The sequence below is a fragment of the Trichomycterus rosablanca genome, chromosome 4 (genome assembly GCF_030014385.1).
Source record: "Trichomycterus rosablanca isolate fTriRos1 chromosome 4, fTriRos1.hap1, whole genome shotgun sequence".
Classification (NCBI taxonomy): domain Eukaryota; kingdom Metazoa; phylum Chordata; class Actinopteri; order Siluriformes; family Trichomycteridae; genus Trichomycterus; species Trichomycterus rosablanca.
This window is the reverse complement of record NC_085991.1, coordinates 27,850,261-27,876,580: the sequence shown is the minus strand read 5'-3', so window position 1 is coordinate 27,876,580 and position 26,320 is coordinate 27,850,261. Positions and strand designations below refer to the sequence as shown.

The following is a 26,320-nucleotide window of genomic DNA, read 5'->3' as shown; positions in this document are numbered from 1 at the left end:
TCAGGGAAAAGACATAAAACTATACCTCCAGGTCTCCAGGACCACAGTGGCCTCAAAAATTTTAAAAGGGATGAAGGGTGGCACAACTTTTCAAACATTGGCCATCTATCTAAATTGGGCATCCAGTCAAGAAAGGCCTTTATCAGGGAGGTAGGAAGACATCAAAAGGTCACTCTAAAAAATTCTATGCAGAGACTGAAGACCCTGTTGAATTGACAACCATCTTGCAGCACTTTATACATCATGGAAAAGTGTCATGAGGGAAGCCACTGTTAAGTACAAGGCATCATACAGCCCTTAAAAGACTCTAGCAACATGAGAGAAAGATAATCTGTTATAAGGAGATTCAATTACACTCCTTAGGCAGAACAGCAAGCATTATGTTTGTCAAAACAACAGGCACATCACCATTCCCATGGAGAAACATGGGGGTAGCTATGGGGGTGCTTCTCTTTCAGAGTGCACTTAAACTCTGACTGGGTTTATTTTGCAACACAACAATATCCCGAAAAAAACTTTCTGATATAAAGAATGGAATAAACTGACCAAATCCAGGTTCGCAAAGCTTGTGGAGACATGTCCAAGCAAATCTGCAGCAATAATTGCAGCCAAAGGGGCTCCTACAGTGTATTAAATTGAGGGTCTGACTATTTTTGCAAATAAAATTATTAGTTATTATTAAAGTTATTATTTCAGTTATTAATTTTTGGAAGAATGTTTTCACTTTATCATTTTGGGTGATTAAGTGGGAATTAATGGCAATAATATAGATTCAAAATCAAATCTACAACACAATAAAGTGCACAAAAAGTGGTCTGAATACTTTCTGTATCCACTGTATAAATGCATATACAGTGAATATAAAAAGTCAATACACATACACAATAACCAAAATTAATTGTTTTAGATTGGGTTACATTCATGACAGGAACGGTAGTTACTCATTACACAAGGTTCATCAGTTCACAAGGTTATATCAAACACAGTCATGGACAATTTAGTGTCTCCAATTTACCTCACTTGCATGTCTTTGGACTGTGGGAGGAAACCAGAGCTCCCAGAGGAAACCCATGCAGACACGGGGAGAACATGCAAACTCCACACAGAAAGTACCCGGACCGCCCCACCTGGGAATCGAACCCAGGACCTTCATGCTGTAAGGCAACAGTGCTACCCACTTAGCCACCGTGCCGGCCTATATCTTTAATGGGATCTATAATCTGTGCAGTTCAATTAAAAACAAACTGAAATTGCTTAAAAAACTAAAATAATGCAGTAACATAGTGTACACACTTAAAGTAATACTTTGTTAAAGCACATTTTGATTCAATGACAAAAATTAATGTGTAAAAAATGTTTTTATATCCACTGTACATGTGTATTAAAGAAAGACTAATAACTTACCTTTCTCCCCAACAAAGGGCAAGGACCAAGTAAAGACATCCATGAAGTTGGGCAACCAGTATGGGTGAGGGGAACAGTTAAACTGGCGAATGTTCATGACGTTATTCTCATATTTCAGCACAGCCGCTAAATATGAAAAAAAGGGTGTGAAAGTTTAGATGTTTTGCACATTAACATTAGCAATCCATGTTAACACACACACACACAACCATTGTTGACTTGAACAAATACAGTAATATGCAAATCACATTTGAAAAGAAGTGAAAAGAAGGCACAATTGAACCTTCACAGCTCACACCTAATTTGCAAATGTAATGCAGTGTCACTTTAAATTTTATGAACTAAAAACAAAAAAAATGCTATGGCAGGTTTGGTTAATTACTAACTATTAAGCATAACTTTCTGCATATTCTTTGCTGGGGGTTTATTTGTCTTTCTGGCTAGCATACAATCAGTTCTATCTAAGCAATTTCTTCGTCTTCCTTAACTTTATTGACTGCCCCAGTTCCCCATTACTGCTTTTACTTAATTTAATCTTTTTTCAATTATGGCATTTAGCAGATACTTTTATTCAAAGCGACTCACTGAGCATGGTAATGTAATCGCGGTATGGAGAATGGTCCACCATCTAATCAGATGGGTCCTATAATGGTCCCTTCCAATTGACAAATGGGGTATGATGAGGGGTGACAAATTGTACAGAGCAACAAATGGTCTGTGACTGTATGCCCTGTATGAACTTTAAGTTATGTACTTGGTGTAGTGTAGAAAATAATATATAAATGTACGTACCTGTTAAGTGTACACACACACAACTATACCAACTGTGTCTTTGTAAGGGTGAATGTGAGTACATGATGGAATTTAATAATCAGTTGCACTATTCAGTTGATCTACAGTTCATCTATTAAGGGCAATGAAGCCTTTAAATAACTGGTAAACATACAAATCAAGGCTATCTTTATGAAATCTTATCTGTATGACTCAAGGTCAGTCTCAGCCTGAGCTACCAGGCTTAGCTTAAGCATGGTGAGTCCCGCTAATGTGCCTCAGATACTGAAAGCTGACACTACGCTCACGAGCTTGCAGAGGGACTTTCCCCACTGCAGAGTCTTACTCTCGATTCAGAATAGCAGCTTATCATGTGGCGCTGAGAGCACGCCAGCTGTCCACTGCAACTCAAACACCCAATCTTTACTAAACTCCAACCTTAAGTTACGTAATGCACAAAATATCAAGCAGTACATCATTCCACACATTATTAAAAAGATGCTATTCATAACAACCTACAATGTTATTCACGTTTGTCCTGAATGGATGTACTTTTATGGCTTGTTGCTTAGATGGTGGGTGGGGGGGATTGCGGATAAGCTACAACTAAATCCTTTGAAATAAATCTTTACGACCTCTCTTAAATCAGTTTACACTGGCTGCCTTTTTAAGACCATATTGACGACAAAATCCTGCTTATGACCTTCAAAGCCTCAAATGATTTAGCCCTTGCAAATCTTGTTGATCTGAGGTAGTATAACCAGTTAGACCTCGAAACATTTGCAGCTCATCCTATAGAGGGTATTCTTCCCTGACTATCCCTAAACTCTAGTATAGTGTTTCACAGAACATTAGGAAGAGCCATTTTTAATTCTAGATTAATAAAGAAAATAAACCTGACACAAAACATATATTTGCAACCTGGTCTTTATGTAGCATTATTGATTTCAATAGATTTTTTTTAAAATAAATTTTAAAAGGTGTTACAGAAATTATGCCATCATTATTACTATTATAATTATTATTATTAGTAGTAGTAGTGGTGGTTGTGTAAGTCTGAATTGAACCTAGAACAAACAACAGACTGCATCATTTTGTGCTTGGTGTAAGCTTAGCAAGAGAGCTACACTGGTGAAAAAGTAAAGTAAGCTAGTATAACTTTCACTATGTTTATTTTCTAGAATATTCTGTAGTTTACAATAGCCTGGCGAACCAAATACATGCAACTGTAAAAAAAAAAAAGAAAAAAAAAAAGTTATATTTGGTTGTTTTCACAATTCACAATGGCAGTAAAAACACTGCGAAGGTAATTAGCATGCCACCTGTTAGGGACCTCTGACAGTTGGCATTTTCAACCACTAGGGGGCTCTCGTGCCTACCAAACGATGTTAAGTTATAGAAACGCTCATAGGGAGACTAGGTAAAAGTCAAGTTTACGAGTGTCAATGGACTTAAATTAGTAATATACATAAATAAATGGCAACAGCTGGAAATAAAAATAATAATTCTTAAGCTACATTAATGAGAAAAACACTATATAACCACAAAGCCATCCAAGCCCTGGAAGGACAACGTGTGTTAAAACCAATAAGGCATTTTTGTTTCTAAAAATGTGTGTGGTCAAAAATAAACGAAACGCAACTATCATTTGATGGTACTAGATTATTTGATGGTAAATAAAGTTCTATATTGTCATTTAACTTTAAGTTTAGGCTTTAAGTACCTTGAACCTTTCTGGACAAACTATGTCTTCTTTAAATCATTTAGTTCAACAAAAAGGATATCTGCAGTAATTCTTGAAATCAAAACTACCATGACATGCACTATATGGCCCAAATAAATGTAACCCCCCACCCCAATTACCAAAATCAATTATATTAAATAAATTATAAGCTTCCAAATTTGTGGCAACCATTTAAGAAGACAAGTCAGAAAAGACATGGTTTGACATCTCTGGTATGGAGGAAGTCTGGAGCCCTGACCTCATCCCTACTGAAAAGCTGTGGTATGATTTGGAAAGCTTATTGCCCACCAGACCTTCTTGTACATTAATATCTGACCTCACAAATGAGCTTTTGACTGAAACCACTACTGACCAAAAAGAACACAAAAGCTCAGCTCAGATTTGCCAAAAACATCTAGATGAGACCCAAGACTTGTGGAATAGTAGTCTGTGAACTGATGAGTCAAAGGTGGAACTTTTTGGAAGACATGAATCCTGTTACATCTGGTGTAAAGCTAACACCACATTCAAGCATAAGAACATCAAACACTGTGGTGGCAGTGTGATGGTCTGGGGCTGCTTTGCTTTTGGACCTGGATGAGTTGTCATAACTGAACCATGAATTCTGCTCTTTATCAGAATAATGTCCACCTCATAGTTTGTGACCTAAACCGCAAGCTCAGTTGAGTTATGAAAGCAGGACAATGATCAATCGCACAAGCATGTCCATCTCTGAATGACTCAGTGTGGCCAACTCCAGATTTAAATCACATTTGGATGCTGTGGCAAAACCTGAACCAACATAATACACATTTACAAGTGTAATTTTAAAACAATGTGATGGTTACTGAAGGACCTACAGGACCATCACTCACAAAACTGCTCTTTTTAGTTTTGAGGGACGTAGTTTTAAAAGTCATGGCAAATGTCAAACAAATAAGATTAGCAAAGAGGAACAGAGGTCACAATTGAAAGCTTACTACCTAGAATGGATGGCACAAGTACAAAGCATGAATGCAAGACAGGGCAGTCATTTAGAAATGTTTTGTACTAATGACCAGTACACAAGAATAGAAAAACATGGTGTAGAAACAAGTGCAAACCTGGATCTCTAAGCACTGGAAAACAGTATTATGATCTAAGGAATGCATTATTGCCACATCAGTTTACATCTTGACCAGCACTGATTTATTTTGGTTTAAAGCTGAAATACACCGATCAGGCATAACATTATGACCAACTTCCTAATGTTGTGTTGGTCCCCCTTTTGCTGCCCCATATGCAACAAACTGTGATGCACTGTGTATTCTAACACCTTTCTATCAGAACCAGCATTAACTTCTTCAGCAATTTGATCTACAGTAGTTCGTCTATTGGATCGGACCACACGGGCCAGCCTTCGCTTCCCATGTGCTTCAATGAGCCTTGGCCGCCCATGACCCTGTCACCGGATTACCACTGTTCCTTCCTTGGACCACTTAAGATAGATACTGACCACTGCAGACCGGGAACACCCCACAAGAACTGCAGTTTTGGAGATGCTAATCAGTGTTAAATTACTTCACCTGTCTGTGGTCATAATGTTATGCCTTGTCGGTGTATGCTTCTAAGCCACAATGCCTTTTGACAACTGTTAAGTACAGTGTGGAGAGCAAAGTAGATTTTTACCTCTTATTTCTTTAACACTGGATTATTTTTTTCGATAAATGGTCCAAAATTCCAGGACAAATGATTCAGTACTTTTATTTCCAGCATTCCAAGAAGGAGAAACAAAATATCTGTTGCTAATGACGTCAGTGTTTGCCATAAAAAAAAAAAAATTTCACACCCACCCACCCACCCCTGATACCCTTCCCTAATTCCATGACAGTCATCATAACATTCCAAACCTTTAACCTGGAAATACCAGTCTGGACAGGAAACACATGAAGCCCATATGACCAGTCTGTCTACAGATCTTAAGGCAGTAACATAGCTCAATGCTAAACCAGTGGTTGAAGGGTATAAATTATTTACTTTTAATGCCCACAGAATAATAAAAATGGCACAGACATCCCTACATCTTGATTGCCTTTGTTTTTGTTATTACATAATAGCACGCTGGCTGGATAACTATGCAAGCTTGCATTTAGGTATTTAAGGTACACATAAGTGGGATTTTTGTGTCAAAATCAAATTTGCATAATTACATTTGCAGTGCTTTATTCTGTAGTAGCCTAAGCAGTCAAAACACATTAACATTTTATGGTACTTGGTTTACAAAAAGGTCTGCAGTCATCCTCAGCCAGCATGGATGTTGAGGTTGATAATGCAATGGATAATTTATAATAAAAAGGTCAAAGAATAAATTATGGAAAGAGTCATTTTTCTTGTTTATAATGTCTGTAAATGAATTCTTGGAAATATAATGTCCTGCTCCTTCTGAATCATCTAATTCCTTCAGTGTTTGTACATCTCTACGGCTGCTAAAGGCAATTACAGATTCCCGATCAGCATTCGAGTCATGCCTTTTCTGGAATCCCCAACTGTTGTGCCACTGACAGATGGAGAAACCCTCGGTGCTTTAATCAATGCTTGGAACAAGCACAGCATGCTGGCAGAGACCGCGGCCATTACCCCTGCTGAGTCCAGCTACAATTCACTCCGCTCCCAGACTAAAACGCTGGTTGGGCGTTTATTGAAAAGGGAAAGAAAACCAGCACAGTCATTACATTACTAACTCTATATCTTCTGCTCTATTATGGGATTTCCCTTGATTTGTCCAGGGCTGTCTTAGTGACAGAGAAGTGGGATTTGGAACAACACTGATGGAGACTAAATCTGGCAACCCATTGGGCTGATGGATAGCATGGGCACCCCCCTCCCCACTGTTATTGAATTTACAATGACGCTCGATGGGCTATCAATCTCGAAGCAGGCCACGACTCTGACTTTACCGCTATGAGTAAGGATCGATCACCCGTGCATCCATCTACCCCCTCCTCCGAGTTCATTTGATTCAGATTTAAAAGAATGTGCAGGGTTGTGCTGTTGCAGCGGCGTTATGTGGGCGGAGGGTATAACTCAGTGAAATCACTGCGGCAGTGCTGACACAATGCTCGCTGGCCAGGGCTGCCTAATGGTGCCATATTACAGAGTTGTTCGTCGGAAATAAAATCTATCACAAAACAAAGGGTGGTAATATCAGCAATATTTTATTCTATCTTTATTTTTTTTATATAGTTCCCATTTGCTCATTCTATATAGTGTGCACCTGTTTGGTTTATTAATTTCTATAAATTTTTATTTTTAGTTTATGCATTCTTTATGCTTATCTCCCAATTTAGTGTAGCCAATTCCACTGCTGAGGACCCTGATTGCATTCAAGGAGGGTATATTCACCTGACACTTGCTCCCTTCGACCAGTGCACAGTCCACCGCCACCTTCCTATATGCACACACTTTGGTGGATTCAAGTGTAAGGCCAGTCTCTCACATGTAAGTACGTCACACAATGGCACCTCCATGGATCATTCGATTGTATTCGATTGAGGCAGGGCACATTGTCCTGCTACATGAGGCAACTGCTATTATGGAATACCTGGTTGTACTAAGTCTGCCACAATGTTTAGGCAGGTGGTATGTGCCAAAGAATCATCCACATGATTTCCAGGAACCAAGGATTCCCTGCAGAACATTGCCTGGAACACTATATTTCCTCCACTGGCTTGTCTTGTTCTCAGAGAGCATCCTGGTGTAATCTTTTCCCTAAGAAAGCAATGCAAATGCACCCAGCTGTCTACTTGATATAAAAACCCACACAATAATCAGACCAGGCCAGTTTATGGCTTTGTACATGTGCTTGATTTTTCCATTGCTCACATGCTTATTGTGGGGAAATTTGTAAAAGGGAGGAACTCAAATAGTTACTTCTTTACTCAGTGCTACAACATATCAACAGAGCCTAATGTAAACAAACACTGCACAGTATGCTGATCCAAAGTAAAATGCTAAAATGTTTAATATTTTAATTAAAAACTGAGTATTCTAATAAAATCCAGTGAAGTTGTAACTCTGTTGCTGCAACATGTACTTACAATAGAGTTGATGTATTTTCATCCAGCCACTAAGCCAGGGTTTGATACCTGCTTTCCTTTTTCCTTTCTAATACAAGCCACAAATACTTTAAGCTGATTACCTTTGGCATTGCAAAGCTTGGATAAAATATTAAAGCTGTAGAAACATTAGCATGGAGCAAAGCAAGTAAATATGGAAGCTAAGAAACCCAGGTGTGTTAAAATACTGTATATCATGATATAGTGCTGTGTTTTTTTTAAATGATGCTTTCGTTTCTTTAACCATACCTGTCCCTATGTGAAAATGTAATTCCCCCTTTAGCTAGTTAATCAACCAGTTAGCCAAACTGGCACTGACAACTGACAATTCGCTTCAATTTCACTAGCCACATCCAGGCCAGCCACACTGATTACTGCCAACCCTGTTGAATCTTAACATCACTTGAACAGAACCTGTCTGGCAATATGAAGCAGGCTAGAAGGTCTCAAAAACAGCACATGATGCCACTAAAGAACTACAAGCCACTTGCTCCAGTTAAGCTTAATCTACATGATTCCACAAATTTACATTCGCAGCATTTAGCAGATGCTTTTATCCAAAGCGACTTAGAATTATGGCTGATACAGTTTGACCATTTAAGGGTTAGGGGTCTTGGTCAGGGACCCAACAGTGGCAACTTGGCAGTGGTGGGGCTTGAACCAGCAACTTTCTGATAACTAGACCAGTACCTTAACTGCTGAGCTACCACTGTTCTCATAAAAAGACACCAGAAAAAAATGCATCCATTGGAGAGTTACAATGTTTAAACCCCTGCTGTCCAAAAAGAACAGAAAACATCTAGATGGCCCCTAAGAATTTTGGGATAATATTCTGTGGACTGAAGGTAGAACTTTTTGGAAGACATGGATTCCATTACATTTGGTGTACAGCTGACACCGCATTACACCATAACAGTGTCATACCAACAGTCAAACACGGTGGTAGTAATGTGATGATCTAGGGTTGCTTTACTTCTGTAAGACTGAGACTTAATTGATGAAATCACAAACTCTCTATCATAAAATCCTAACGAAGAATGCCTGCCTGCCAGTTTGTGACCAAAAGCTCAAGCGCAGTTGAGTTATGCAGCAAAATAAAGATTTTGGAGTGGCCAAGTAAAAGTCCTAACTTGAATCTCATTGAGATGCTGTGGCAAGAACTAAAACAGTTCTAAAACGTTCGAAAACCTTCCAGTGAAGCCGAATTCAATCATCACAAGTTATTGCAAACGTCTGATTGCTGTTGTTACTGCCAAGGGTGGCACAAACAGTAATTAGATTAAGTGGGCAATTACTATTTCACATGGGTGATATTGGTTTTGAATGAATCTTTATCTTCAATAAATGGAATGAACATTTAAAAGCTGCATTTGTGTTTACTTGTGTTGTCTTTATCTTCTGAAAGATCTAAGACATTCAAATGTGACACAATAGCCTAAATAGAAACAGGAAAAATAGAACAAATACTTTTTCACAGCACATGAGGACATGTTCTCATGGCTATTGTTTTGCTTATGCCTAGTTCACACTACACGATTTTTGCCCTGATTTTCACTCGCCGACTGTTCAGATTTGCCGGCTCGGGAGCATCTCAGCGTTTGCTCGGTGAACGAAACTCGGCTCTCAATCACTATGTGTGAACTACTCAACAACTCGATCCAAGCGGCACCGAAGAGAGATATTCAGCTTGTCGAATATCTGAATCTGAGTTGCCCGACTGGCAATGAGTGCTATGTCGAACAGCCAATGAGAACGCAAGATACGGGTTGAGGGGAAACGCAGGGGAGGAGTTGTGAAAAGGTGTGACGGGGCATAATATAGTTTATATCAGAATACATCGGCACACACATGTTTTACAGTATTTCTGACCTTATCGTTCTCTACAAAACACCAACGTTGCATTGCAAAAAATATTTATTAACCTCCAACTCCCTACGGAACAATCCATGCTGTTCCTATTTTCCTACTTGTTTTTATGCTGCACATCAGCGCACAAACTTTGATCGCTCGCTACTTGTTGACGTGCATTTTTGGATATGGTCTCATTAAACCTTCCGTCACTTCTTGCATTTGTTTTCGTGACAAAACGTAGTTTGGGAGACCAGAGAAGCTCGCCTGTGATTCCAGTTGGTGATAGATCTTGTAGTGTGAAACCCCCTATCGCCGATCAGTCGTGTAGTGTGAAAGACACACTGACTTGAAAGACTCACAATTACAAGAGATCCAGTCGTGTAGTGTGAACTGTACAGTGACCTGACGACATGTAGTGTGAACTCGGCATTAGCTCTTTGCTTAGCTTTAAAACGACAGCAATTCCGCGTTCTATTAAACATGTATTTAAAATGTGTAACACTGCCCTTAAACACAGGGTTGACTTATTCTGAAAGACTGGCACAAATGTTCCATGAATCATTAATAATAAAAGTGATTTGCTATTCTTTTAAAGTTCTCAGTCAAATGAACCACTGGATGCTTTTAAGTTATGTAAAACACTAAACAAGCAAATGTGTTTTGGTGGATGTCAACAGACCAATAAAGTGCTATGTAAATAATTTAGTGGTATCTGTTTAGGCACTACAATTGCTTGGCCTTCAGTATATTCAGCAAAATTCTGCACTAGAAAAGAAAATCTAATTTTGTGGTAATTCTGTAGAAAAAATCAGCACAAAGTAAATAAGTCATTCCTATATGATTTGAAAAAACTCTAGTAATGACCACTAGAATGACAACACGTAAAGAAAAGCCCAAACATATGTGCAGAGACCATGAATACCGATTGATGATGGATATGGAACAAGCGTATTATAATACACGTGTGGGTTTAAGTAAACTCAGCACACTGATCCATCTTCACGTTTTCATTATAAAGAAAAAGCAGCATGGACAAAGTGACCAAACACCCACTCACTTTCCTTTCTCCCTATGAAAAGTGCTGACTTACTGATCATGATTCTGTCCATGCTGCAGTTCAGCAGGACCACTGCATGCCAACAGTGCACTACTGCCAACACACATACAGTATAATGCTGCAGTGTTATAGTAGTGGTACTAACATACCTGCTGCTGAAGTCGAGACAACAGTGTCAACTAAGATGAGGTTTATGATGTGATTTAATTGCTCCATCATCATACTGGACAAGAACCTGATGTTGTAAATGGCCTTCATGGCCAAAAATCTAAACAACCCTTCGAAATAACAGATTTGACAACCTGTTACCAAGAGTTTAAATCAAATCAAGCATATAGCAAGGTAGGCTGTATAGTAAAACACTGGCAGTTAAATTTAGACTGCAAAGCTCAGAGACGTCCAACGTGGTACTGTCACAAAAAATAACCTATTCCGACGAGTCAGTTTGTACTATGTTTTAAAATCTGTCCTTGGCTGTAACACTTACTACAAAGTTCCAAATGGCTTCTGAAAGCAACATCAGTCAGAACTTCTCCACAAACACATTGATTGGATTTTAATGGATAGACAGCTAGATAAAAGCCTAAGATTACTAATAACAAGTGATAGATGGAGTGGTGTTAAGTAGTTTTTAAAGTAAATCTCACTTTGCCATCAGGCAGCTAATTGGATGACCATGAGTTTTGGTGGATGCCATGAGAGTACTTCCTGTCCGAATGCACAGTGTCAACTGGAAAGTCTGGGGTTAAAGAAATGTTTTGGTGGTTTAGATGCAATACCATTGGAATACACTTTTATACCAAATTCAAAAAGGCTTACAGCTTGAAATAAGAGACATATCAGGCAGGCATAACATGATGACCACCTCCTTGTTTCTACAGTTCTACCACATAGAAGCACTTTGTAGTTCCACAATTACTGACTGTAGTCCATCTGTTTCTCTACATACTTTTTAGCCTCCTTTCATGCTGTTCTTCAGTGGTCAGGACCCCCATAGGACCACTACAGAGTACGTTTTATTTGGGCAGTGGAACATTCTCAGCACTGCAGTGACACTGACATGGTGGTGGAGTGTTAGTGTGTGTTGTGCTGGTATGAGTGGATAAGACACAGCAATGCTGATGGAGTTTTTAAACGCCTCACTGTCACTGCTGGACTGAGAATAGTCCACCAACCAGAAATATCCAGCCAACAGCGCTCCATGGGCATTGCCTGTGACCACTGATGAAGGTCTAGAAGATGACCAACTCAAACAGCAGCAATAGATGAGCGATCGTCTTGGACTTTACATCTGCAAGGTGGACCAACTAGGTAGGAGTGTCTAATAGAGTGGACAGTGAGTGGACACGGTATTTAAAAACTCCAGCAGCGCTGCTGTGTCTGAACCATTCATATCAGCACAACACACACTAACACACCACCACCATGTCAGTGTCACTGCAGTGCTGAGAATCATCCCCCACCTAAATAATACCTGTTCTGTAGTGGTCCTGACCATTGAAGAACAGGGTGAAAGCAGGCTAAAAAGCATGTAGAGAAATAGATGGACTACAGTCAGTAATTGTAGAAGTACAAAGTGCTCCTGTATGGCAAGTGGAGCTGATAAATTGGACAGTGAGTGTAGAAACCAGGAGGTGGTTTTAATGTTATGGCTGATCAGTGTACTTTATCATTGCTCTTTATTAAAACCCTTACTTGATGTGGATAGGATGTTTTTAATATTGCTGTACAAAGAAATTTACAATTGTGACACTACTACTATACTAGACACACAACCATTTGCAATCAACACACTTACCTTTATTATTGTAGACATCTAAGTAGTTAGGGGCTGAGAAGATGGTGATGAGGGAAGGGAAACCTGTGGTCTGGCTCTTTCTGTACATGCGATACCTGACAGACAAATGCTTAGCAGTTAGTTATCCAGATTATTACATGAATAATAATTGACACTGACTCATTAAAAGCATCAGGTCTGAACTATAGTCATGTCTTTAGTCTGTGGGATTTAATATTGTCCTTAACTCCTCACTGCTCTAATCCATTAGACTTTCAGACCAGGGGGAGTCCAAACTACTCAAACAATAACTCAGCTTCAATCAATAAATCTCCCACTGCGCAATGTGATTAAACAAACTGATTAACGCAGGAGGGAGGCAATTTTATTTAAGCTGGAGTGACTAAGCAAAACTGCAAATACATTCTAAGATTATTGTAAACTTTAGTGGAATTAATTTTCATTCCATGGGTGAGCTTAGTTGATCATACAAAAACTCTTTTCAAAATGTCAAAACTACTATTTTACAGCACTTTTTAATAAAAGTCTCTGTAATTAACATTGTAACCAATATGGCCAAAAGTACTGTATATAAACACTCCTCCCACTTTTTATATTGATGTTACAGGCACACCCTTTGCTAACATGTGTATAAAATTTATAAATATTTACATTAGATCTAAGATACTGTCAAAGTTATTTGACAGTTACCATAATCTAGTCGTATCCAATTACCTAATCTAGACGTATTGCATTTTGCTTGCCCTACTGCTGCTGACCTCCAACATTGACAGAGGAGAGACGTGACTAACACACTTCCCCTCTGACAAGTGTGCAGTAGCCAACTGCTTTTTTCACTTACACGATGCGGGTTCAAATGGCGATCTGTTTCGCACATGGAGAGTCACACACTAATTCCCATCAATCAGCCAGCATGGGCTATAATTGCAGCAGTTATGAGGAACCCCATCCGTCTAGCTCACCCATGGAGAAGCCAATCATTGTCTGTATAAGCACCTGGTCTGACGGTAGCAGAGCTGAGATTTTAACTCGTGAGATCAAGATGTAAACTCTGGTGTGCTAGTGTTTCACCACTCTGCTAGCCAAGCACCCAATGAACAGCTTTCTAAATGTCTAATGTTACAGAATAATAACATATAAAATCAACTGTATGAAATGTTGGTAAAGACAATTAATTTCTCATCCACCATTCATACCCAAATCTACACCCACACTTATATTGCAGTGCCACATTCAGCACAACAAGACTTTAAAAAGAGTTTTGAATATGAAACTCTCAATCTGAAGTGTTTTGAGTGAGACATTACCCAGCATCCTGTGCTTCGTGGGCCCGTATGACAGATAATAAGTTATTGTGTTGTAGGAAGTCACACACAGCGGGATAACTGTGGAGAAAAAGACATGTATTTAATTTGCAGAACAGATGCAATCCTGTTATAGAAAGGAAAAAAGAAGCTTGTTCCAGTGGTTTTTCTACACTGTACACTGGTGGAATTTAATTCAAGTCATACAAAATCTTGCAACTATCCAACATACAACATAAAAATCCGTCACAGTGACCGAAAAGGAAGGAAACTTCATATTAAAACAGTATGTGTGTGTTTTTAAGCGTAAGGGGGGAAAACCTCAAAATTCGTGGGATCAGGGAAGGAGACTGGACGCCAAAGCAAACGCTGTCAGCCATCCTGAAAGGATAGATGTGAGTTTCTGGACTTTTCCACGCCACAACCCTGCTCTAATTCGAAAAGAGCACGCTGGAACATTCCCATGTTTACAACTGGCTTTGGTGATGAATCGACTCCGTGCCACCCTGAAACCACTGCAGGAGCTGACAGAACTAAAACAACATGTTAAACTAACACAAATGAAGGTTGCTGCCTGCATAAATACAGCCTGAAAACTCACCATTGAAAGAATGAAATGCATTGCAAAGCAAATCCTATATTTTTGAAGTCAAGAAAATTGTATACTTTTCTGGTGGGATGCAAACACAAAAATAATATTGCCTAGGTTCCAAAATTGCAATTACTAGCTGGCAATACAGTAGTAAGTATTGCAAAGATAGACATGGTCTTAGAATGGGAGTACATGTCTAAAGAATATAAACCCATTAGGGAATCTGTCTTTAATATGGGTTGAAACTCTGTTTATGCTGGAAGCAAACTCAGTATGAAAATTACAAAGCAATCAACGCCTCCAAGCATGGAGTACACTGATTAAAAGTAATTGCATCCCAAACATCATAAATAGAATGCCGAAACAGTCTGACTTCAGTTAATATATTATAACTATATATATATATACAGTGTATCACAAAAGTGAGTACACCCCTCACATTTCTGCAGATATTGAAGTATATCTTTTCATGGGACAACACTGACAAAATGACACTTTGACACAATGAAAAGTAGTCTGTGTGCAGCTTATATAACAGTGTAAATTTATTCTTCCCTCAAAATAACTCAATATACAGCCATTAATGTCTAAACCACCGGCAACAAAAGTGAGTACACCCCTAAGAGACTACACCCCTAAATGTCCAAATTGAGCACTGCTTGTCATTTTCCCTCCAAAATGTCATGTGATTTGTTAGTGTTACTAGGTCTCAGGTGTGCATAGGGAGCAGGTGTGTTCCATTTAGTAGTACAGCGCTCACACTCTCTCATACTGGTCACTGAAAGTTCCAACATGGCACCTCATGGCAAAGAACTCTCTGAGGATCTTAAAAGACGAATTGTTGCGCTACATGAAGATGGCCAAGGCTACAAGAAGATTGCCAACACCCTGAAACTGAGCTGCAGCACAGTGGCCAAGATCATCCAGCGTTTTAAAAGAGCAGGGTCCACTCAGAACAGACCTCGCGTCGGTCGTCCAAAGAAGCTGAGTGCACGTGCTCAGCGTCACATCCAACTGCTGTCTTTGAAAGATAGGCGCAGGAGTGCTGTCAGCATTGCTGCAGAGATTGAAAAGGTGGGGGGTCAGCCTGTCAGTGCTCAGACCATACGCCGCACACTACATCAAATTGGTCTGCATGGCTGTCACCCCAGAAGGAAGCCTCTTCTGAAGTCTCTACACAAGAAAGCCCGCAAACAGTTTGCTGAAGACATGTCAACAAAGGACATGGATTACTGGAACCATGTCCTATGGTCTGATGAGACCAAGATTAATTTGTTTGGTTCAGATGGTCTCAAGCATGTGTGGCGGCAATCAGGTGAGGAGTACAAAGATAAGTGTGTCATGCCTACAGTCAAGCATGGTGGTGGGAATGCCATGGTCTGGGGCTGCATGAGTGCAGCAGGTGTTGGGGAGTTACATTTCATTGAGGGACACATGAACTCCAATATGTACTGTGAAATACTGAAGCAGAGCATGATCCCCTCCCTCCGGAAACTGGGTCGCAGGGCAGTGTTCCAGCATGATAATGACCCCAAACACACCTCTAAGACGACCACTGCTTTATTGAAGAGGCTGAGGGTAAAGGTGATGGACTGGCCAAGCATGTCTCCAGACCTAAACCCAATAGAACATCTTTGGGGCATCCTTAAGCGGAAGGTGGAGGAGCGCAAAGTCTCGAATATCCGCCAGCTCCGTGATGTCATCATGGAGGAGTGGAAAAGCATTCCAGTGGCAACCTGTGAAGCTCTGGTAAACTCCATGCCCAGGAAAGTTAAGGCAGTTCTGGGAAATAATGGTGGCCACACAAAATATTGACACTTCAGGAACTTTCACTAAGGGGTGTACTCACTTTTGTTGCCGGTGGTTTAGACATTAATGGCTGTATATTGAGTTATTTTGAGGGAAGAATAAATTTACACTGTTATATAAGCTGCACACAGACTACTTTTCATTGTGTCAAAGTGTCATTTTGTCAGTGTTGTCCCATGAAAAGATATACTTAAATATCTGCAGAAATGTGAGGGGTGTACTCACTTTTGTGATACACTGTATATATATATATATATATATATATATATTTATTATATACACCGATCAGCCATAACATTAAAACCACCTCTTAGTTTCTATACACATTGTCCATGTTATCAGCTCCACTGACCATATAGAAGCACTTTGTAGTTCTACAATTACTGACTGTAGTCCATCTGTTTTTCTGCATGCTTTGTTAGCCCCCTTTCATGCTGTTCTTCAATGGTCAGGACTCCCCCAGGACCACCACAGAGCAGGTATTATTTGGGTGGTGGATCATTCTCAGCACTGCAGTGACACTGACATGGTGGTGGTGTGTTAGTGTGTGTTGTGCTGGTATGAGTGGATCAGACACAGCAGCGCTGATGGAGTTTTTAAACACCTAACTGTCCCTGCTGGACTAAGAATAGTCCACCAACCAGAAATATCCAGCCAACACACACTAACACACCACCACCATGTCAGTGTCACTGCAGTGCTGAGAATGATCCACCACCTAAATAATGTCTGCTCTGTGGTGGTCCTGACCATTGAAGAACAGTGTGAAAGCAGGCTAAAAAGGCATGCAGAGAAACAGATGGACTACAGTCAGTAATTGTACAACTATAAAGTGCTTCTATATGGTGAGTAGAACTGATAAAATGGACAGTGAGTGTAGAAACCAGAGGTGGTTTTAATGTTGTGGCTGATCGGTGTATATCTACATCTATCTATCTATCTATCTATCTATCTATCTATCTATCTATCTATCTATCTATCTATCTATCTATCTATCTATCTATCTATCTATCTATCTATCTATCTATCTATCTATCTATCTATCTACATATACACACATATACAGGGGTTGGACAAAATAACTGAAACACCTGGTTTTAGACCACAATAATTTATTAGTATGGTGTAGGGCCTCCTTTTGCGGCCAATACAGCGTCAATTCGTCTTGGAAATGACATATACAAGTCCTGCACAGTGGTCAGAGGGATTTTAAGCCATTCTTCTTGCAGGATAGTGGCCAGGTCACTACGTGATGCTGGTGGAGGAAAACGTTTCCTGACTCGCTTCTCCAAAACACCCCAAAGTGGCTCAATAATATTTAGATCTGGTGACTGTGCAGGCCATGGGAGATGTTCAACTTCACTTTTATGTTCATCAAACCAATCTTTCACCAGTCTTGCTGTGTGTATTGGTGCATTGTCATCCTGATACACGGCACCGCCATTGGATGCACATGGTCCTCCAGAATGGTTCGGTAGTCCTTGGCAGTGACGCGCCCATCTAGCACAAGTATTGGGCCAAGGGAATGCCATGATATGGCAGCCCAAACCATCACTGATCCACCCCCATGCTTCACTCTGGGCATGCAACAGTCTGGGTGGTACACTTTTTTGGGGCTTCTCCACACCGTAACTCTCCCGGATGTGGGGAAAACAGTAAAGGTGGACTCATCAGAGAACAATACATGTTTCACATTGTCCACAGCCCAAGATTTGCGCTCCTTGCACCATTGAAACCGACTTTGGCATTGGCACGAGTGACCAAAGGTTTGGCTATAGCAGCCCGGCCGTGTATATTGACCCTGTGGAGCTCCCGACGGACAGTTCTGGTGGAAACAGGAGAGTTGAGGTGCACATTTAATTCTGCTGTGATTTGGGCAGCCGTGGTTTTATGTTTTTTGGATACAATCCGGGTTAGCACCCGAACATCCCTTTCAGACAGCTTCCTCTTGCGTCCACAGTTAATCCTGTTGGATGTGGTTTGTCCTTCTTGGTGGTATGCTGACATTACCCTGGATACCGTGGCTCTTGATACATCACAAAGACTTGCTGTCTTGGTCACAGATGCGCCAGCAAGACGTGCACCAACAATTTGTCCTCTTTTGAACTCTGGTATGTCACCCATAATGTTGTGTGCATTGCAATATTTTGAGCAAAACTGTGCTCTTACCCTGCTAATTGAACCTTCACACTCTGCTCTTACTGGTGCAATGTGCAATTAATGAAGATTGGCCACCAGACTGGTCCAATTTAGCCATGAAACCTCCCACACTAAAATGACAGGTGTTTCAGTTATTTTGTCCAACCCCTGTATATTAATTATATTTATATTACACAACTGGTGCACATTTTATTTACAGTGACTTGCTTCCTTATTTCTCATTTATTCATTCATTTATTTTCAGTAACCAGTTCATTCTGTTCAAGGTAGTGGCAAATTCACAGCCTATCCAAAAACACTGGGCATGAGCTAAAAAAAAAAAAACACCCTGGCCAGGGCACCAATCCTTTTCAAAGCATCAATTATTTGCCTCTCAGGCTACATACTTACCTGTAAATGCAATTAAAACCAGTTATTTTACCAATTGGCATGTTTTGAAAGTTTAAATGACATCAGATTACACACAGTACAACCAATTCAGTAGTGAATAGAATTCGGTTCCCTAGAATTTTTAGCGACACCTACATGACCTGCTGTGCTCAATGTTTAAAAGTGAATACATGTGATTTTGTTGAACACTCAGCTCTGTACAAATGACAATAATAATAATAATAATAAAACTTCAGGTCAGCAGCTCTGATTAGGAGTGTTACCTCATACTTGACTGGCCGTGCTTGACAGAAATGTTCACACGTTGACACGTTAAAATTTCAGGCACATGTCCTCTAATTTGAGTCCATTTAGTTTCATTTGGAATTTCTTGACACAAGGGAGGAAAATAAACAGTGGACAAAATACCCAGAGGCTTAGATCATTTCCCCTCACAGATGCTAAACTAAAGGACTATGTGTTCTGTAGGTGACTAGGTTAAAACTGGCAAAGGTGAAAAGTGTTTTCACCTCACACCTCTCAACCAACTGGAAACCTAGAATCACTCATGTTGTCTTGTTATAAAGGAAACTCTGTGACTGAGAGTCGTCATGAATGCTCCTTTCTTCTGCTGAATCCTAGTTGTTTTTCCCCACCACTTGTCACGGGGCTGAAAGTCGGTTTTAAAAACATGTCGGGTGCAAATGTGAATCGTGTGCAATTACACGGCTGGGCTACGAGTGTAAAAGAGTTACGAGTTACTCAGTTGGACGAGAAAGGATGTTTGTTGCCGGGAGTTCAGAGAAGAGGCAGGATTGGTCTGTGGCTCTGAGGCGGACTCATAACGCTTCGGCAACACAACATGCTTTCAATTAAGCCCTACCGAGTGAGAAAAAACAAAGAGAGAGGGTAGAAAGGAGACAGCTGTAAAAGCAGCAGCTGTCGACAAGCTTTTCAATAATGCGATTTCGTAGTACTCTTACGTCAAGAAAATGTTAGTGATCTTCCACTTTGAATTGTAATCTGATGAGAATATAATACATCTGCAAAACCACATTGTGGATTTTAATGTCCTTAATCAAATGGGATTGTTATTTCTTATTGAAAGAACAAATTTATTTAACTAAATTTCTGGTGGGTTTTTTTGTTTAAAAAAAAAAAGACAATGTTACAATGTCAGTATAATTATATTTTTTTTTTTAGCATTTATCCATATGACTTTCAGCATAAATCATTGTGTATATTACAAGTGCCATGAGATTAAATGATGTAACATTAGGGGACTAGAATCCATATATTCATGCAAACATTTAAGAGGTGTTATATACTAAAATATATTATAAAAATATTATGTAATAAGTGAAATAAAATATACTGATCACATTAATCAATTCACTACAGCAACATTTATTAATGCAGAGCTGCATTATATCAAAGGGACCAGAAGCACTAGAATTTTCTTTGGGATAAAGTTCTTATTCTATCCTATCCTGTTCTGTTCCATTCCATCCCATTCCATCTTCTATCCTGTCCTACCTTAAGCATTCCTATTTCAGATGCAAGACAGTCATATGCAGAGGGTGTCCAGCATCCTCTAAGCCTTTTTATTAAAGAAATGTATTAATTTATTAAAGGAATATAAGGCAAGTGGTTTGAACATTAAAACATTTAACTTCGTTCTCTACCTATACAGCAATGTAACCGTATTTTGTCTGTACCAACTATAATACTGCAATACATTAAGCTTGATAATACGAGTCTTCAAAAAGTTTCCGCACTTTTTTTAAAACTCTAATTATTAAGAATTTTTAAAAACATTTAACATCACTTTTCAACATAGTCACCTTCCTTTGCGATGCATTTCTCTCAGCATCGTACCAACTTTTTAATGCCATCAGCAAAAATGTTTTTGGTTAGCCACTGATGCACCGCTGCTTTAACATCATCATCACATGAAAATCTTCTTCCCCCTAAAGCTTCTTTAAACGGTCCGAAAGGTGGAAATCAGATGGTGCTAAATCCAGACTATAAGCTCTCTTAGTCGCTCAGACACGACCAATTACTACTCCTCCCATCCTCACCGCTTCCAACCAAAATATAAAAGTAAAAGTATGAGTATGAGAGAATTGTACCCAAAACACCAAATTTAACAGCCCTGCTCCCCATTTACACCTGGGACCTTGACACGTGACACCAGGGAGGGACAACGACACATTTGGGCACAATTTGGACATGTTCACTGTGGGGTGTACTCACTTATGTTGCCAGCTATTTAGACATTAATGGCTGTGTGTTGAGTTATTTTCAGAAGACAGTAAATCTACACTGCTATACAAGCTGTACACTGACTACTCTAAGTTATATCCAAGTTTCATGTCTATAGTGTTGTCCCATGAAAAGATATAATGAAATATTTGCAGAAATGTGAGGGGTGTACTCACTTTTGTGATACACTGTATGAGGGCAGCTTGGGCCGTAGGTGACATACAGATGTTAAGATAGAAATACTGCTTTGCATATATATTACAGTAGAACATTGTATAGCATGCTAAGTGATGCTGGTATAGGAATATGTGAGAGTTTTATGTGTTTTTGTACTTTGTGTAGTAATACAGTACCTGTAGAAGTAGGAGCAGCCTCGCACTGTGTTGTGTGTGAAGTGTTCTTGGGTCTTCTCGTTGCCGAAGTCCTCCAGCGGGTCAGACCACAGTAGGTCACACATTGGCCCATACGCGGGAGGCTCCTTAAATCTGTCTAACTGGAGATGAAAAAAGCATGATCAGCTTATGGATGTCTAAGAATCGAGGGCTTTGTGATAAATAGATGTATAACAATGCGTAAATTTAATGCAAAGCATTTCACACAGCAAATCTGCACTGCTTCAGACTGTGCTGTAGCTCTGATCTTCTCTGACACAATGCTTGTACTGATTTCAGAGCTGGATTCATCTTAAACCGTTTTGTGCTTTTCCAACACAAAGAGTCAGCTCTTGGATGGCAACGTTCATTTGCTGCTGGTGCTGAGACAAAGAACAGGTGCCTTTTGAAGCTTGAAGTGGCAGCTTTGTATTATCATGACAAAATAAGTTTGACATAAATTATTGGTCTCAGAAAGAAACTTTTTCCTGGCATGTGTCACTACACTACACACAATCAGTACACTGGAACATTCGCTCATGTTTACCAGGCCACTTTTTTTCTTTTTGTCTGCCAAATGCTGTTGTACTGAGCTATTACACAGACAAAGTGCATTGAATCCATTGCTCATTACAGAGAAAGTCATTTGGGAATTTAAATAACCTTCCTTTGACTTGTACACTATAATTTTATTTATTTATTAGGATTTTAACATGTTTTACAGATTCATCAGTTCACAAGTTTAATGTCAAACACAGTCATGGACAATTTTGTATCTCCAATTCATCTCACTTGCACTGCTTTGGACTGTAAGAGGAAAACGAAGCTCCTGGAGAAATGCCAAACAGACACAGGGAGTACATACAAACTGTACACAGAAAGATTCCGGACCGCTCTACCCGGGGATCGAACCCAGGACCTTCTTGCTGTGAGGCGACAGTGCTACCCACTGAGCCACCGTGCCACCCCGTACACTAATACTAATACCCGTATACTAATGTGGGTAAACATACACCGATCGGGCATAACATTATGACCACCTTCCTAATATTGTGTTGGTCCACCTTATATACAAAACAGCCTTGACCTGTCGAGGCATGTACTCCACTAGACCCCTGAAGGTGTGCTATGGTATCTGGCACCAAGATGTTAGCAGCAGATCCTTTAACTCCTGTAAGTTACAAGGTGGGGCCACCATGTATTCCGTGTATTGTGACACCTTTCTATCAGAACCAGCATTAACTTCTTCAGCAATTTGAGCTAGAGTAGCTCGTCTGTTGGATCGGACCACACGGGCCAGCCTTCGCTCCCCATGTGAATCAATGAGCCTTGGCCCCCCTGTCTTCAGTTTACCACTGTTCCTTCCTTGGACCACTTTTGATAGATACTGACCAATGCAGACCGGGAAACACCACACAAGTGCTGCAGTTTTGGAGATGCTCTGACCATGCTCTGAGTCGTCTAGCCATCACAATTTGGCCCTTTTCAAACTTGCCAAATCCTTACGCTTGTCCATTTCTCCTGCTTCTAACACATCAACTTTGAGGATAAAATGTTCACTTGCTGCCTAATATATCCCACCCACAGGTGAAGAGATAATCAGTGTTATTCACTTCACCTATTAGTGGTCATAATGTTATGCCTCGTCGATGTACAAGTGTACCTCACACACCTGAGGCCATATATTAGCCAAGATCAAATCAGCAGTTTTCCTGCTGTGTGACAGATGTGTTCATCAGACCTCGGGTTATACTGGGCACCTACGTAGATCTGTGCTGGATTTAAAGCGACAGATCCTTTAATTCCAGAGAGTGCTTACATGTACACTAATGCTGATAAAGGTCAGGTTCAGACAGTAATCCGATTATTTAAATGGTCATGAAGACAACATACCTCCATTATCTCAATTCTTATTTAAGACCTTATTTGGATTACGAGTAATGCAATTGGGCTACTTGGATTTCTGCCCAGTAATCGGTTTATTCAAGTGATGAATATAGGTAATTGGCTTGCTATTGAATTTCTGCATCTGCACATATGCGACTGGAAAGACTATGACTATTTCTATTACTACACTACATCACGTGAAGTAAATACGGTAAACAAAGTTATTTACCAAAAATGATATTTACCATCAGTATAGGGCTGATGCCGAAACAGGATTTATGCTTAAACAGAAATAAAATTCTGTAGTTATTTGAGTTAATCTTACAGTTGGACTACTGCAACTCCATCCTGGCAGGAGCTCCTATGTCCACTATTAAACCCTTGCAACTCATCCAAAATGCAGCTGCTCACCTGGTTTTTAACCAGCCCAAACACTGCCACATCACCCCACTGCTGCGTTCTCTTCACTGACTTCCTGTAGCTGCACGCATTCAGTTCAAAACACTGATGCTTGCCTACAAAGCCAAAAATGGACCAACCCCAAGCTACTTTTGAGGTCTAATCAAACCCTGCTCTGTACCGCATAACCTCCGAGCCACTAGTCTCGCTCGACTTGATCCTCGAGGAACACAAGCATCAAGGCTCTTCTCTGTACTTGCACCCAAGTGGTGGAACAAACTTCCCTTATCTGTCTGAACATGTGAGTCTCTCGCCGTCTTCAAAAGACGATTAAAAACCCACCTCTTTACTAAGCATTTAATCTGACATGTACTTACTAATGCTCTTATTTATTTCTTGCATAAAAAACCCTTTGGTTCTAACAGGGTTTCAGCAGATTTGCATTCTTGGAGTGTTTACTTAAACTAGAGAAAGAAAATGTTCACTATGGAAGCACTTTTGTAAGTAGCTAAATGCCAAAAATGTAAATATAAATGATGGCTGTAAACACAAAAACAGGGGCACTTGTACTGTGGTGTGCTGATGGGTTGGTATTTGCAAAATTATCTTGTCTGAATACACACAATCAGTACATTCAAACAACGTGTTGCAAAGCTGGATCATCACCACACATACGCTGCCTGTGTATTGATGGGCATATGTTATATATGCTATATGTATATTTTATAATTAAGACCCCACCCAATTCATAAAATGAGCCGTTTCCACTAAAATATGCAATTTGCTATGAAATTCGAAATGTAAGGGTTTGTGTTTAGTGATTTAACATTTTTCATACGCTTAGCGTTTGAAATATGAGACACAATATGCAATATGAGACAGTCCTAGCAATCATACAGCATTATACGACATCAGAATTAAGTTAGTAAAACAGACTTTTCTGTGCTGTAGTGTGCTGATAATGTTTGATGTATGTGTTTACATCTTGAGTGAATTTTTTTCCCTTTAGGGATTCCGTAGTCAATTGAAAAGTGTGTTTCTCTACACACATGATCATCTTTCTGTAGTCTGTGCTCAAAAGAACAAGCCAGTAAAGTATTATGCTCCCGATAGTTTGACTATGTACAGTTTATTTATTTCTTTATAAGCTCAGCAAACTCTAAAGATGCTCGGTTATATTATGTTATGAAATCTGTGATTTTTTTAAAAACTTGCTTTGTGAAATTAAGCACATTTTCCTGTGAATTTAGAAGGGCCGTACTAATACCTATGGGCTAAATATATTGTGTCTGTTCACCTGTTATGAAAAAAACACTACTTCTGAATGTATTACTACTGGATGTTATTTGTAAGTTACCATTTGTAGAGAAACTTATACTATCCAAAGGAGGATATTATGAAAGCTCTTGGCAGTGCCAACATTTTAAGGCAGAGGGGAAACATCATGGCCCTCTGTGCTTTTAGAGAAGATCTAGAATATTCTAAAAATAATATTTTAAATGTGAGCAGCTGTAATTTTATTTTATCTACTGATCATTTGACCAGTCTAAGCAAATAAATTCTTAATACTCGACTATTAATTTGTGCTGGAATGTGAAGGGTCAAATTTAAGAAGCCTTTTTGTGTACCTGTCAGAATTTTGCCGCATATGCTGTTGATGGAAAGAATGTTGGGGATGGTTGGTAGAGCAACAAATTAACAGAGGACCAAGCAATAGTATTTCAATGAGACCAATTTTAAATGACTTTAAATTAACCAATCATATCTGACCCCATAATAGTTGAATTTTATTTGTGCTAACTTTATGACAAGTTCCACCCACTGTTCCAGCTGCTTTTATTCTGACCACTGCTGACATGGTTTGTGTAATGTGCAGATTTCAGACTCAGACTCAGCTTTTCTTTGGGGGAAAAGCAATCATGCTGATTTACCAGTCTTTTTTTCTGATCTTTATGTGTCTGACGATAATGGCTGCTTGGGTGTGTGTGTGCTGTTGTGATGTGAAGGCTTATTATGAAATTTTGTTGGTTTTGTGTGGTAGGAAGGTGTGAATCATGCATTTCGAACCCTCATTTGTAAGGATGATTTGCATTTTGTTTAAGAAATGAGCTCTTATTTAGGTGATAAACCTCTCTGTGCTGTTTGCTTGTTGCATTTCCAAGGCTGAACTATCGTCTCAATTTTTGTTTCTTAACTTTTGCAATACCTTAGGAGAGGGGACAGTAAACTAAGCAGTTTTTCTAAGATGAGGGAAGGGGGGATCAGAGGGCCATTTCGAATTAAAGGGTAAAAACAAATTTTGATTTTTATAAAGATTTTCCATTTATACAGACTGGTTTGTTGAGTGCCTGACCCAACACCAGCTCCAGCATTAGAATGTGCACCAATACTATGTCAGAAAAAGGGGTATGCAAGATGTTCAAATTCATTGTTTAACAAACTGAAACAGGTCCAACTGTTGGTGTG

At 39.6% G+C, this 26,320-nt stretch overlaps 1 protein-coding gene across 4 annotated transcripts in view; it reads right to left on the bottom strand.

The window, feature by feature from the left end:
- The window catches only part of LOC134312289 (protein phosphatase 3 catalytic subunit alpha), a 163,248-nt gene that overhangs the window by 18,995 nt on the left and 117,933 nt on the right, over positions 1-26,320 (bottom strand). For all 4 annotated transcript variants that reach the window (XM_062994120.1, XM_062994122.1, XM_062994121.1 and 1 more), the window contains exons 6-9: positions 21,551-21,690; positions 14,006-14,083; positions 12,699-12,793; positions 1,405-1,530 (exon numbers count right to left, since the gene is read on the bottom strand). In XM_062994120.1, coding sequence (XP_062850190.1) covers positions 1,405-1,530; positions 12,699-12,793; positions 14,006-14,083; positions 21,551-21,690 — 439 coding nt within the window. The remainder of the gene's footprint in view (positions 1-1,404; positions 1,531-12,698; positions 12,794-14,005; positions 14,084-21,550; positions 21,691-26,320) is intronic.